The sequence below is a fragment of the Pongo pygmaeus genome, chromosome 5 (assembly GCF_028885625.2).
Source record: "Pongo pygmaeus isolate AG05252 chromosome 5, NHGRI_mPonPyg2-v2.0_pri, whole genome shotgun sequence".
Taxonomy (NCBI): Eukaryota; Metazoa; Chordata; class Mammalia; order Primates; family Hominidae; genus Pongo; species Pongo pygmaeus.
The window spans coordinates 78466313-78479748 of NC_072378.2; the positions used below are offsets into that span (position 1 = coordinate 78466313).

The window sequence follows — 13436 nt, forward strand, 5'->3', positions numbered from 1 at the left end:
TTAAGATCTATTACTGTACTATACCACAACAATATGGTAACGCTCTGTGCTCTTCAAGTCTTATGAGGCAAGTAGGATTTTTAAATAAATTCTTTCAGACTATTCTTTAGAATCACTCTAGCATTAAAAAGTTTTTGTTTTCTTTTTTTTTCTTAAAGTGTCAATTACCACTTTATACTGTAAATTAGTGTGCTTTGCTAAAGAAGCCTCTATTTTAATTCCCAATTTATTTATGGTCAACCTGTTGGACACCAGATAACACTGCCTCTTAAAATTCGTGTACAAAATAAGGAGACATTAACCTTGAATAAAAAATGTTGAGACCAGTTCTTACATTTTCATTCTAAATTCACAAGTACATATTCTAAAACAATGGTCTCATCCTCAGTTTCTTAAAAATTAAATAGTATTTCTTATTCTAAGATTATAGATTTTTTAAAGATCTAATGAACTGTGAACACTGTGGGTAAACAAAACACTAACACTTTTTTCAATAAAATTAAATGAAAATAAATTGCTAAATTTCATTTTTCCTTTACAATGTTATACATTAAGCCTTAAGATAAATGAATATATTTTAATTTAAAAAGAAAAAGAAAGCTGGCAATAAAACCCTCTTACTAAAACATACATTTCTTTTTAAAACACTAACAAAATTTTCATTCTTACAATATTCAGATTTACAGCAGCTTCAAAGAGGATTATCATTAGATTTTCACTCCTAATTGTACTTTCTCCATACATAGATACAAACATCTAGAATGAGATACTTTACAAAACTCCTTCAATTTTCTAGAAGTCTATTTCAAGAGTTAGTAAAAAATGTTTAAAACTATGTGAGGAAAAAAGGATAATTTAAAACTTTTAAAATACCTCATCACCCATCTGTGGCACAAACGGACATCTTCGGGGAATAGTATCTGTAATCCATGTTGATGGCAACCATTCTTCTAATGTCAAACCATTTTCAGTTAGTTCTCCCACAGCCAATCTCTGACAAAATTTAGAACATTGTTAAGTAATAATCAAAAAAGCATTAATCCACCAATCTACTCTTTAAAATAACTATAAAGATAATTAAATAAAAGGGGAAGGGCACCATTGTACAATATCATATACAGTTGGCCCTGTGTACCCATGGGTTCCACATCCATGCATTCAACCAACCTTGATTGAAAATATTTGGAAAAAAAATTCCGCAAAGTTCCAACAGGCAAAATTTGAATTTGCTACATTCTGAATACTATGTTGAATCCACACAAATAAAATGATGTGTAGGCACTGTGGTAGGTATTATAAATAATCTAGAAATGATTTAAAGTACATAGGACACTGTGTGTAGGTCACATGCAAATACTATATGCCATTTTTTATAAGAGACTTGAACATCCCTGGATTTTGTTATCTACAGGGGTCCTGGGACCAATCCTCCGTGTCTACTGAGAGATGACTATCCTTTAAGCAACAAAACACTTATTCTAGAAAAAATGGCAGCAGTGGCAACAGAGTTATTCAATCTAGCCAAATCACTGTCTACAAAGAGAACTAACTAGAAGCAAAACCCAAAAATCCATAGCCAACACTCACAACAAGGTAACAAGATATCCCCACAAACCCCAAAGTACAAGCTCTGTGTATTCTCCTTTCCTTTCAAAATGCTATCAGTTTTATAAACATTCCATATAACAAACCAAGACAGCCTAGAGTTTTTTTTTTTTAATCCTAGTTATAGTAAGTTACAACTAAATAAGGTACTCTCATAGGAGTTGAGTAGTGCAAGATGTAGAAGGCTAATTATTTCCATAAGCTGGACATTACACTTCTACACAGCATGAGAAACTATGCCTCTGAGAAAGTTCCTTAACTTTGCTGGTCACCCACAAGTGGCCACAATGGTCTTGATGTTGTTACCTTAGACTCAGAAAAAAAATGAACTTTCTAAGAACATTTGAAACCTAATATTTTTATAAGTAAAAAAATGGTATGCAACTGATTAAAGTCTTTTGTGAATCACATGTAAAACATTAAAAATGATTGTACGCTAAGACTGCTACATTTTACTCATGTTTTTTAAAAACAAGGTAGTGTAATTATCAGTATAAAATAATACTTGTTTACTACAAGAAGCAATGCCATAACATGATATCAGAGAACACTACTTGCAATAGGTAATACTACTACTTCCCAACTGTAGTAGTTGTCATTTTCCTCTTTTTCCTATTAGCCACAGCCACACTAACTGTTTCTCAGTCAAACACATCAAGAGCATTACCCTGGAGAGTTAGGGTAAAGGTCTTTGGTATTTACTATACGTGAGATGGGCTCATTACAGAATTTTAGGCAGAAGCATAGTACGATCTCACTTATATTTTAAAAGGATCACTCTGGATGCATCAAAACAAGGATCGGCAAATCATGACCCTCAGGGCAAGTCCGGCCTGCCACAATTTTCATAAATTTTTATCGGAACACAGCCATACCCATTTGTGTATTGTCTATAAATGCTATTATGGCAGAGTAGCTGGCCTTCTGTAGAAAAAAATCTGTCAACCTATGCTTTAAAGAATAGACCCTAGGGAGAAAAAAGGAGAAACAGGAAGACACATGAGATGCTACCACAGTAATATAAATGAGAGTTCAGGGTGATTCACACAAATGTGATGGCAGTGGAGTGGTGAAAAACAGTAAAGTGCTGAATATATTTATAATCCATTAGATAATTAATTCCCTGATGGACTGGATGTGGAATATGAGAGAAAAAGAGGAATCAAAGATATCTCCAGGGTTTCTGGTATAAATAACTAAGAGAGTCGTCATATTACTGAGATAAAGAGGGCCGGGGTACAGTGGGTTTGAGAAAAAAGCTTGATAAATAAGTTTTGTAGGCGTTAGATGTGAGGAGTAAAATGATATCCAAACAGTAATTTGATATATACACAGTTATCAAATAAAGTAGCCATTATGTTATGCACTGAGTATATCACAGAGATCCCACAACCCAGGAATTTCCACTGTGCTTTATTCAGAGCAGCTGCTATCAGTTTTGTATATTGAGGAGCTAAAAGTTTGTTTGAAAAAGGTTTCCTTTGACTAATAAAAAGGAAAAGAAAGACAGAAAAGTTTGAAAATCATAATTCTAGCCTCAACATGGACTACTAATTGCTAGGCAAGGATTTCTCCCCATAAGGAATTTATCTATGTTCAATGGGGAAGCTAACATAACAACTTTTACATCAAGACAGGTAAGTTGTATATTAAATAAGAATAATCATATGTATGACTGAAAGACTTTGGGCATCACCAAAAATCATTATGAGGACGTATCTTATTCCCCAATAATTCCTGAGGAACTTAGAATGTTTGGTTGAGGAAGATTTCTGTCACTTATTAATTATAACCATTAAGGGGTTAAGAATGCATTGAGTATTCTTTAACATTTCCAGCTCCATGATTTGAGGTTTTTTTAAATATGGAAAGTATAAATAATTTCTTTCCTTTCCAACTATGGGAATGCTTCTAGGCGCAGCTCAAATCTTATTTCCTCTAGGAAATCTCATCTGAAATCCCAACATAAGATGACCCTGTTTAAGAATGGAAATACTTTTATGTTTATTTGAGATAACTAGAGGACTAGGGAATAAGAACAAGTCCATCTACTGTTACATCACTGCTAGGCATGTGAACAAAATTTAAACTAAAGGAAATACCCTCCAGTATCCTAAACTTACCATATTTAAAGTGACCCACATAATTCTATTGGCAGAGTCATCGTATCAAATACCTTGTCGCAACAACACAGTGAAATTAAAATATGCCAAATGTTAACAATAGTTCTATATGTGCCAGTGCATGAAGGAGCCCATGGTATTAGTTTGAGGAAAATTATCAAAGTAAGATGAAGCAAACTGTACTCTTGGGATGAAGGAACTGTTCTCACAGTAACTTATCACTGCAAACATCAAAAGTTCATCAAAACTGTCCTGAGATGAAAAAGAATATCTACCTTATTAGCCAGACACATGGCTAAATCAGTTTTCTTTAACCATTCTGTCTACTACATACATAAAATAACAAATCAGACTACATTTATCATCACTGACAAGGTAGAAAAGAAAATGTGTGGGTGAATGTGTGGCATTCTCTTTGGTAAAGCTTCCCCAAACAAAAGCAAAGGAGGCAACAAGAAAAATAGCAGCTGTGGAATCCAAATTAAAGTAACTCATAATTATAAAGCTGAAACAAGAACTCAACAGATGTAGATAAAATAAACACTTAAAACAGATATATTCTTATACTTTTTGAAAGCTCTGTGGGAATAAAGACCCCATTGGTCTCCTACTATTTAATTCTACAAACGACAATTTATAATTAAATGGCAGAGGTTACAAAAAAATCTTCCTTTTAACCCAATACTGCTTCCCATTTACAGTCTTTTGGGAAGCAGAAAACATGCCCCTCGTGTTGTATTTACTTTAGAACAAAAATTAAACAGGTCTCATTTTCATTCCTATGTTAAAGAATTTCAACTCCATAAGAGCTGACAGATATTCTTCCTATAATATTTCTTACGTTCTCTGCTTTCTCTCAAATTGTCCACAGACCTAATTGTGGTAATCAAATCAATACTGCTACTGACCAAAGGACTGAAAACTTATGGCTCACACACTGTAGATTAATGAAGGAATGTTACAAGACCATCTTACCCCACTTTAGCTTCATATTCGCCTTGGGGTCAACTGTAACAAGTTGTGTCATTTCTACTCTGTGTGATGTTCCTCACAGACTTTGTTTATTTTCAGCAATAACAATTAATAAGGATGGTTAAACATAAAGGCAATTCATAGACTAATATACTATATGTTTTGTATCATTATGTATTTCACATAAAAAAATCCCACCAAACTGTCAAGAAAAATCTGATCTTTTTAAGGTTAAATGTTCAATGTTTAGAATATGGCAATTTTGTAAGTAAATACTTTTACATGCTAAATATCTAAAAACTCGAATAAACTAAATATATTTAGGTATACTTTTTTACTACTGTGTACTTCTGAGTTTTTTCTATTATTATTTGCTGATACACTTCAACAATGTTTGTGATCAATTGTACTTCAACATGTGTGCTTTAAACTGTTTCCCTAGAAAACACCAAATTTGTAATGTTAAAAACCAAACCTTTTGTTTTCTTTCTTTGGGCTTCTTTTTCTTTGGTGATATTGGTCCATCTTTTTCTTCATTTACTTTTTTCTTTTCCTTTTTAATCTGTTTTTGCTTCTGTTTTTCAGATTCTTCTTCTTCATCTGAACTGCTTTCTGCTTTCTTGGTTTTATTCTTAGGAACTTTCTTTGGTGGCTGCAGATTAATTCCTGCATCTGCTGTCCAGTCAGAGTAATCACTGGAGTAGTCACTAGAAGGAGAGAAGGGATTATTAGATAACACACAAGATAAAATTTTAAGACTTGTTTTATAAAGATGAAAAGAAAGATTATAATAAAGAGAAATGACACAACAAATACTTAAACTAACAAAAAAATACTTCTCTAATTTTCAACTCATCTTCAAAAGTTTCTTGAAATTCTATAGGTTTTACTTAAACATTGCAAAAAAAAAAAAAAAAAAAACTCCCCCAAAACCTGAAGATACATAAAGTCACAACTTTAAGTGAAAAAACAAATTTAAGTACCTTCCAAGATTTTAAGAAAAATATTGACTTGAGTGTTGCACATGTTACAAATTCTGTGAGCATATAAAAATAAGAGGGGGTCACTTTTCTCAGTTCTAGTGACAGCAAAAAGATAATCCTGGAGACCACAGAAGGTGTCAACATTAAGGAGATATGGGGATTCCTTTTTTAAGGGGAGGTGGGAGTTCCAGACAGGGGGAACTCTTATGGTCCAGTACTAGTGCTCTCAGGGTAGCTGGATATTGAACTGGCAGAGTCAGAAGTGTTCCTACCCAGGGGAAAGACTGTGTTTGCAAACTTTACTCTGCATGTAAAATAACAAAATTTCATTTAGATAAAATTATTCTACCTACCTATACCCTACACCTTAGGTGTATCTTATGCTTCAAAGCATGCCATGATTCAGAAAAATACAGGCCTTACTATATTTTGTATACTGCTTCCAATCATGTTTGTCATTTCTTTTTAGTTTACCTTCATTGACAAACGATTTACTGAACCAATCATGTTGCAAAATAAAGAATCTAGTTGTATTATCTTCTATATTAATTTTAGTATGTGAGCATATTTACTTATTTTGTACAATTTTATGAACATAAATGTCTTAAAGGAATCTAAGTTATACTATGTTAAAAGCAATAATTAGCTTTCCTACATTTAATGATATATGACCTCATGCCTCTAAAAATACTGCTGTTAACATTAACACTGAAAAAGCAGATTTTTCTGGAGCTTTATTCCATTGTCACTAACCCTCCCCACTACCCCTCTCCACTGTCCAAATGTTCTTTATGAGCACGTACCTAAATCTCTGATTACCCTAATCATCCCAGATAAGAATCAAATAATTAAGATGTTTTCTAGCATGATTTAGTGATTTCACTATGAAATTTAAATTATTTTTAAGAACTTACACTATTTTCAGCTATGCTATTCTGAAAAGGTTGTCTTCAACTTATGAGCATTTTATTTATACTAGCTCCAGCCATGGCCACTGTAAATGGTACCTGCCAAATCACACAGTTATCACTCTCTGGGGTACTTGGCTCTTACAGAAGCTCTTCTGCTGTCAGCATAAACATAATTACAAACTCCAGAACCCAGCATTCTTTACAACTGTCCTCAACTGCTAAAACCACCACTACTCTTTTAATACAGGAACCCCTATGTCATCTCAGGGTTTGAAATACTCTAATTCTGCTGTTGAGCCAAAAGAAATTCAATTTTTCCTTCACTGACCTGTTTTGAATACAGAAAACTACTAGATATAACCACACAAATTTGCACATCATTACCAGAAATCACTACTGTGAGAATAGGAGAGCCCTTGATTGTAGAACTGAGGAACTCTTACAGCCTCTACTTCATATTTTGTCTCTTCTATTTTAAGAGCCACTAAGGTGGGGGATAAGTGTAGCAGCTTATCATAATTGCCATCCCCAAAGGCTATACTCTCTTCTTGCTATTAAGACCTTGCAAAGTTAGCCAAGGTCATAAGCTCTGCAACAATGTGAATCGCCAGTATAAGGAGTTGAAGGAATCCTCACTGGTGTGGTCAAATAAGGTATGGATAACAAGAAAAAGGAGAGCTTATTCCTCCTATCATTAGTATTCCATAAATTCCACTATATAAGATAGTTAACTCAGGAGGCTTGCATTGCTTTCTTAACTTCACACTTTTCAAAACCAGTAATGAAACTGGTTTGCAATTCAACATTATAACAGTATTCAGAAGAAACCATACTAAGATGATAAAGTTAAAAGCATCATTTTGCAGACCTAGTTGCAATCACCAAAAAATTATTTTCTATAGAGAACATATATCAGAAAATCTACATTTCATACAACTTCAAAAATTCTCTGAAGAACTTTGAACTTACAGAGACTTTGAAATGTGTTGCTGGTTAAAAAAAAAAAATCACCTTTCTAAAGATTTTATATAACATTTGAAAAATAAAAAGCATTCATTTACCTAGAACTGCCATCACTGTGCCATGCTCTCTCTTCTTCTTCAGATGTTCCACCACTGACAGCAACTACTTCGCCTTCCTAAGATATGTTGAATATATGTCTTATTGCATAATTTTATAAAATAACATTTTATGATTACAGAAAATATCAGTGATATCTTATATCAGTCATATTGGGATATTTAAAATTTGATTTCAATTACTTGCAAAGGGTGTTGTGGCTCACGCCTGTAATCCCAACGCTTTGAGAGGTCAAGGTGGGCTGATCACTTAAGGTTAGGGGTTCGAGACCAGCCTGGCCAACGTGGCGACACCCTGTCTCTACTAAAATACAAAAAAAAATTAGCTGGGAATGGTGGCAGATGCCTGTAATCCCAGCTACTTGGGAGACTGAGGCACGGAATCGCTTGAACCCAGGAGGCGGAGGTTGCCGTGAGCTGAGATCGCACCACTACACTCCAGAAAGAGACTGTCTCAAAAATAATAATAAAATAATAAAAGAGTCAGCTGCTTCTCTTTAAAAAAATTAGTTGCAAAATACAGCTTTTACCTTTTTTTCCACAAATAAATGAGAATACGTAAATGTATATAAAGACATAATACTAATATTGGATTCAGAGCAATCCTACAGATTACCATTGTAAAATCCTCATAACGTATCTAGATAAAATGATATCAAATTCCATATTTACATTTGAAATTAATTTTTACTTCTTGAGCCTTTTTAAAACACTAAGCTTTCTCTTCTATAGGTGCTTTGAGAAGGCACATTTATGTTTTATTTATTATAGGCACATTTATGTTTTACTTATTAAAACAGCTGTCCCATATAAAAAAGGATGTTCCACTTCTGGTCTTATTTTATCCAAATGGTAAAGGATTAAAAAATACTTAAATACTCTGTTTCTCTTTAGTAAATATTCATGGGTAAACAAAGAATATTATTTGTGAAAGCATTTTCTTCATTAAGTTGGGTTTTTTGATGGCAAAAATGTTGCATGTCTTCCTCACTTAAATAAACTTTATGCTCCAATAACAATAACACCTCATATTTATTAAGCTTTTACTGTATGTTACAAACTATTCTAAGCACTTTGTATGTATCACCCCATTTGGGCTTGACAATGCACTATTGGTGATAGAGAGTTATTTAAATAAACAAACTAAAGCTTTAAAAATTTGAGAATTTTGCCCAAGGCGGCACAACTAATAAGCAACAAAACTTGATTTAAGCCCAGGTCACTTTAGTCCAAACCCTGGACAACATTCTGTAAGAATGGTGTTACTTACTTGCTGGGCATATTCAGATAACTTTTAAAGAGGACAATGGGGTAGATTTTTTAAATATTTAAATAAAATAATATACTTGGGACAAAAGTTTTCCCATTTTGATGTTTTAATGAAGAATGTGAATTATATGTCTATTCCACAGTTACGAAAACTAAGCAAAAATGAAAAAATCACATTTGCATATTTTATTAACAAAAAGCATATTTCATTAAAAAATTTATTCACTGCTCAATATAACAAATCTAAGCAAGTGATATGATTTTTCCCACATTTCATGTGTTACTTCCTTAAATGGGGGAAAAAAGAAACAGAATTATTCCTACATTCCAAATACGAAATACTAAAGTACAAAACATTTGAACCAAAAAATCAGAATTCTTTCCAATTAATTAGTATACTGTGCCCAAAGTGATACTTTGTTCTCAATGGGCTCCTCTAGAAATATATTCCAAATTTCTAAAAGGATGTTAAAGCATAAATAAATTAGTTTGAAGACACTTGAAGGACTTATTTTAACAGATGTGTCTCTGGAAATACAGTTCTTAAGTTTCTAATAAACAGAATATTTTAAATATTATATAGAAACAATATTTAGAGGAAACGCTTTCAAAAATAAAGAGACATTTTATAAGATAAATAATTAGCCCACACATATTTTATGTTTTGTATGTCTATCCAAATTACTATGTGTCAAATTTATATAATCAGTATATTTCTCTTTTTTTGCCAGAATGAATATATCATTTTGACCTGGCTATATGAGGACCCAAAGCCATTGGAGACTAACTTAAATTGTGGTTAGAATACTCTCAGTTTGAGAGTTAATGTTGCCCTGGATAAAGAGAATATATTTAGAGAATTCTCATATATGCCTAGCATTTCAAAGCACAACATGGCTTCAAAAGTGTATAGCAGTCAATATCTAAAATGATTACATCTCTAACCTGTAAAGAAGGAAGGTGATGGGAAGGATTGAGAAGAAAAGAGGAATGGAGATGGTTTAACTGCTTAATAAGATTGGTTTATGATTGCAAATTGATTGCCTTCACTGAAATAATATATAATTTAGTAAGGACAGTAATATTTACTGAAATAATGACACATGAGAAATATTTAAAAATTACACTGAGAAAGCTATAAACTGGTACAGAGATTAAAAACTAACAAAAATTGTCAAATACTTATTGATTTGTTGTTATACTTACACTATACTACAGCTTCATGGTACCACTTAAAAAGCTTGGCTTTAAAGTAAAACAAACTTGCATTTAATCCCTGCTCTACCTCTTAATAGGTGACTGTATAGTCTAAATATCTTTGAGCCTCAGAATCCTCATCTATAAAATGAGAATAATTAATTCACATGAGTTTATTCTGTGGATTTGAAATTATGTGTATGTGTGCCATGCCTAGAAATAGATTTTTAGAAAATAAAAGCTATATCATAAGACCCCAAAATGACATATTTAAGCTACATCTACAAACATATCAATAAATGCAAAGAATGAAACTCATATTTAAAAAAATAAGTAAAAATGACATCTAATTTATGAATGTGCTGATATCTTACATCTGAAGAACTACTGCCATTTTCTATCTCTTCTGAGGGTCTAGGAGTCTCTTCCAATGCAGATCTTGTACGATAATTGTGTTGATTTGTCTGTTGCTTTTTGGATTCTCCAAGATCCAGGAAATGCTCATGAGCATGATTCTAGAAAAAAATAAATTTATTCACAGATTGTTTAAAGAGCAGGATTTTTAGTTTAAAAGTTAAAATTTTTTAATTAAAAAAATTCAAGCTGGGCGTGGTGGCGCATGCCTGTAGTCCCAGCTACTTGGGAAGATTGCTTGAGCCTAGGAGTTCAAGGCTGCAGGGAGGGATGATTGCACCACTGCACTACAGCCTGGGTGACAAAGTGAGACAATTTATCCTAACATACAACAATAAAAACATTTGTTCATATTTAAGATATCACTTAAATGGACGCAGTTATAGTACCAACTCAAATATTTTAACATTCATCAAGTTAAAGGCTTATCATGGTTATGTTGAAATTTACTTGCTGATTGATTAGTTACAAAAATGCTGGTTATTTTTCTAATTAATGACAGACATAAGGATTCATGATAAAAGACTAAACCAAACACTGAACTCTTCTGTATCTACATCAAACCTACAGAAATGATGTAAGAAAAAGGATAATGGGCTATGAGGCATATGTAATAGGCAGAGGCAAATTGGAAACCAAAATGGGGATCATAAAGCTACCCTGCCACTATGAAGATAAGATGCCATGTGGCTGGGTTATTTTCCTTCTGCTGGAATAAATGTGAGAAGTCTTCTGCAGATGAGAATACAACCAATAAGCACTAAAAAACTGACAAAGTACAACACAGTGATGAAGACAAACTCAACAAACATTAACATTTATACCTAAAACACACACAAAAAACTTTATTATAAAGCTATCTCAAAAGTGAATACAAAGGCCAGCCATGGTAGCTCATGCCTGTAATCCCAGGACTTTGGGAGGCCAATGTGGGAGAATCCTGCTTTGGGGTCAGGAGTTCAAGACTAGCCAGGGCAATGGCAAGACCCTGTCTCTACAAAGTTAAAAAATAAAATTTAAAGTTAGCCAGGCATGGTGGTATAAACCTATAGTCCCAGCTATTTGGGATGATGAGGCAAGAGGATCACTTGAGGCAGTCCATGGCTGCAGTCAGCTAGGATTGTCCCATCGCACTCTGGCCTGGGTAACACAGTGAGACTCTGTCACTCCACCAACCAAACAAAAAAGAGAATCACATCCATGAAATAAATGCAGGGTCTTGTCTTAGAAAAAACAAAGACTCAATTAGACATCCTTGAAATCGAAAATAACCAATTAGATTTGGGAAAAATAAATGATAGTCAGCTGACCACATAAATAATAACTGGTTATTCCAGTTTTTGCGACCACAGACGCTAAAAATATGTGAGTGTGCATGCACACACATACATATATGTATACATATACATATCATTCCTTTTATTTCTTAAAAAGTCTTTGTAGTACTATTAAGAGATAAGCACATCTTTTAATTTTAATAGATATTAACATATTCCATCCATAAAGGTAGTAGCAAGCAATACAAACTCTCATCATCATTATGTAAGTTTATCTCAGCAAAGGATGCAAAAAAGGTACGCTTTCCACTTACCATGAAAAAGCCAACCAATCAATCAACCAAAAAACAATATTATTTAGAAAGAAATTTTCCTTTATTATACTAACAGGAATTCTAGCACTGTGAGGTCCTACTGATCCCAGGGTATGATACACTTAGTAAAGAAAAAAGGACTACTTGAGTATTTTGAAGAGATGAGTAATAGAAAAGTGAATTCTAGAAAAGAAGACTGATTTAGGAGTTTTAAAAAACTCAAATGAAAAACAGGAAGGAATACGAAGCTGGTGAAGAAGGCCAGTTATTTATTTTTCCTTTGTTTCAATAATTGCTTTAGATAGTGACTTGGACCTAAAAAGAAGTTTCACATAGGCTTCCTCAATTTCAGACTCTAAGGCTCTGAAGCTTTCAAGCTAAGATGTTTTTCTCCAAAATAAAAAAAAAAAAGAAAAGAAAAAAAGGAAAAAGCGATACTTGTGATTCCTTCACACTCAGAAAAGTACATATCTCCCTCCAGTTAGGCCATGACCAATTGAAATCTACTGGGTGCAAAAGTTTTTCCAGAGTAGGATGACAAAAAAGCCAATAAGTCAAAACTATTAGGGACAATCTACCTCTCTTAATGGAGAAAATGAGATATATTATCTATAGCAGCATTAGCTGACTTGATTATCTAGAATAATGAATAGATGCAAGACACCACAAAAACACATAGAAAAACATAACAAAATGCTATTTTTAGACTGTACAAAGATGGCCCACAAGATTATGAAGAGCTAAAGAAAGTTCTTGATGAGGCTTTAGTGTAATTTACTAGAATTTCATGAGTATATAAGAATTAGCACTTTGGGAAAGGGTATGCTACAAAGCAGAAATGGAATTAAAAATTTTAAATAGTAAACAATAGATAATCCAGAGATAACCAAGAAATTACTATGTTAATTTTTATCATTAACCTGTTTATAATAACATTTTAAATTACAAAATGGAGCCTTAAAATGGTCACTATACTTAAGAAGCAAATATTAAACATCAAAATAATTAATATGTACCTTTGAGACAGTGGGTATTTTATTCTCTTTTGGAACAGTTAAGTGTTTTCTTTTCTCTTCTGACCTGTAAGTCTTTATTTCTTCTTCTCCCTTTGCAGTTCTCCATTCTTCTTGCCTACTGAAAGACAAAAGTCATATGCATTAATCTAGAATTTTACACATAACTTTCCTCCAAAAGGAATGTTAGGTATCAGGAAAGGAATGCTACTCCTGATGTTTTATTTTAAGATGTAAGCACGTGATAAAGATTGCTGAGTTTAATTTCATAGGTTGTGG

General features: G+C 33.0%; 1 protein-coding gene across 2 annotated transcripts in view; it reads right to left on the reverse strand.

The window, feature by feature from the left end:
* The window catches only part of PHIP (pleckstrin homology domain interacting protein), a 137994-nt gene that overhangs the window by 36358 nt on the left and 88200 nt on the right, over nt 1-13436 (reverse strand). Inside the window, exons 20-24 of one of the 2 annotated variants that reach the window (XM_054490176.2) lie at nt 13161-13278; nt 10514-10654; nt 7656-7732; nt 5176-5407; nt 874-993 (exon numbers count right to left, since the gene is read on the reverse strand). In XM_054490176.2, the coding sequence (XP_054346151.1) occupies nt 874-993; nt 5176-5407; nt 7656-7732; nt 10514-10654; nt 13161-13278 (688 nt within the window). The remainder of the gene's footprint in view (nt 1-873; nt 994-5175; nt 5408-7655; nt 7733-10513; nt 10655-13160; nt 13279-13436) is intronic. The other variant, XM_054490177.2, reaches the window with a different exon arrangement.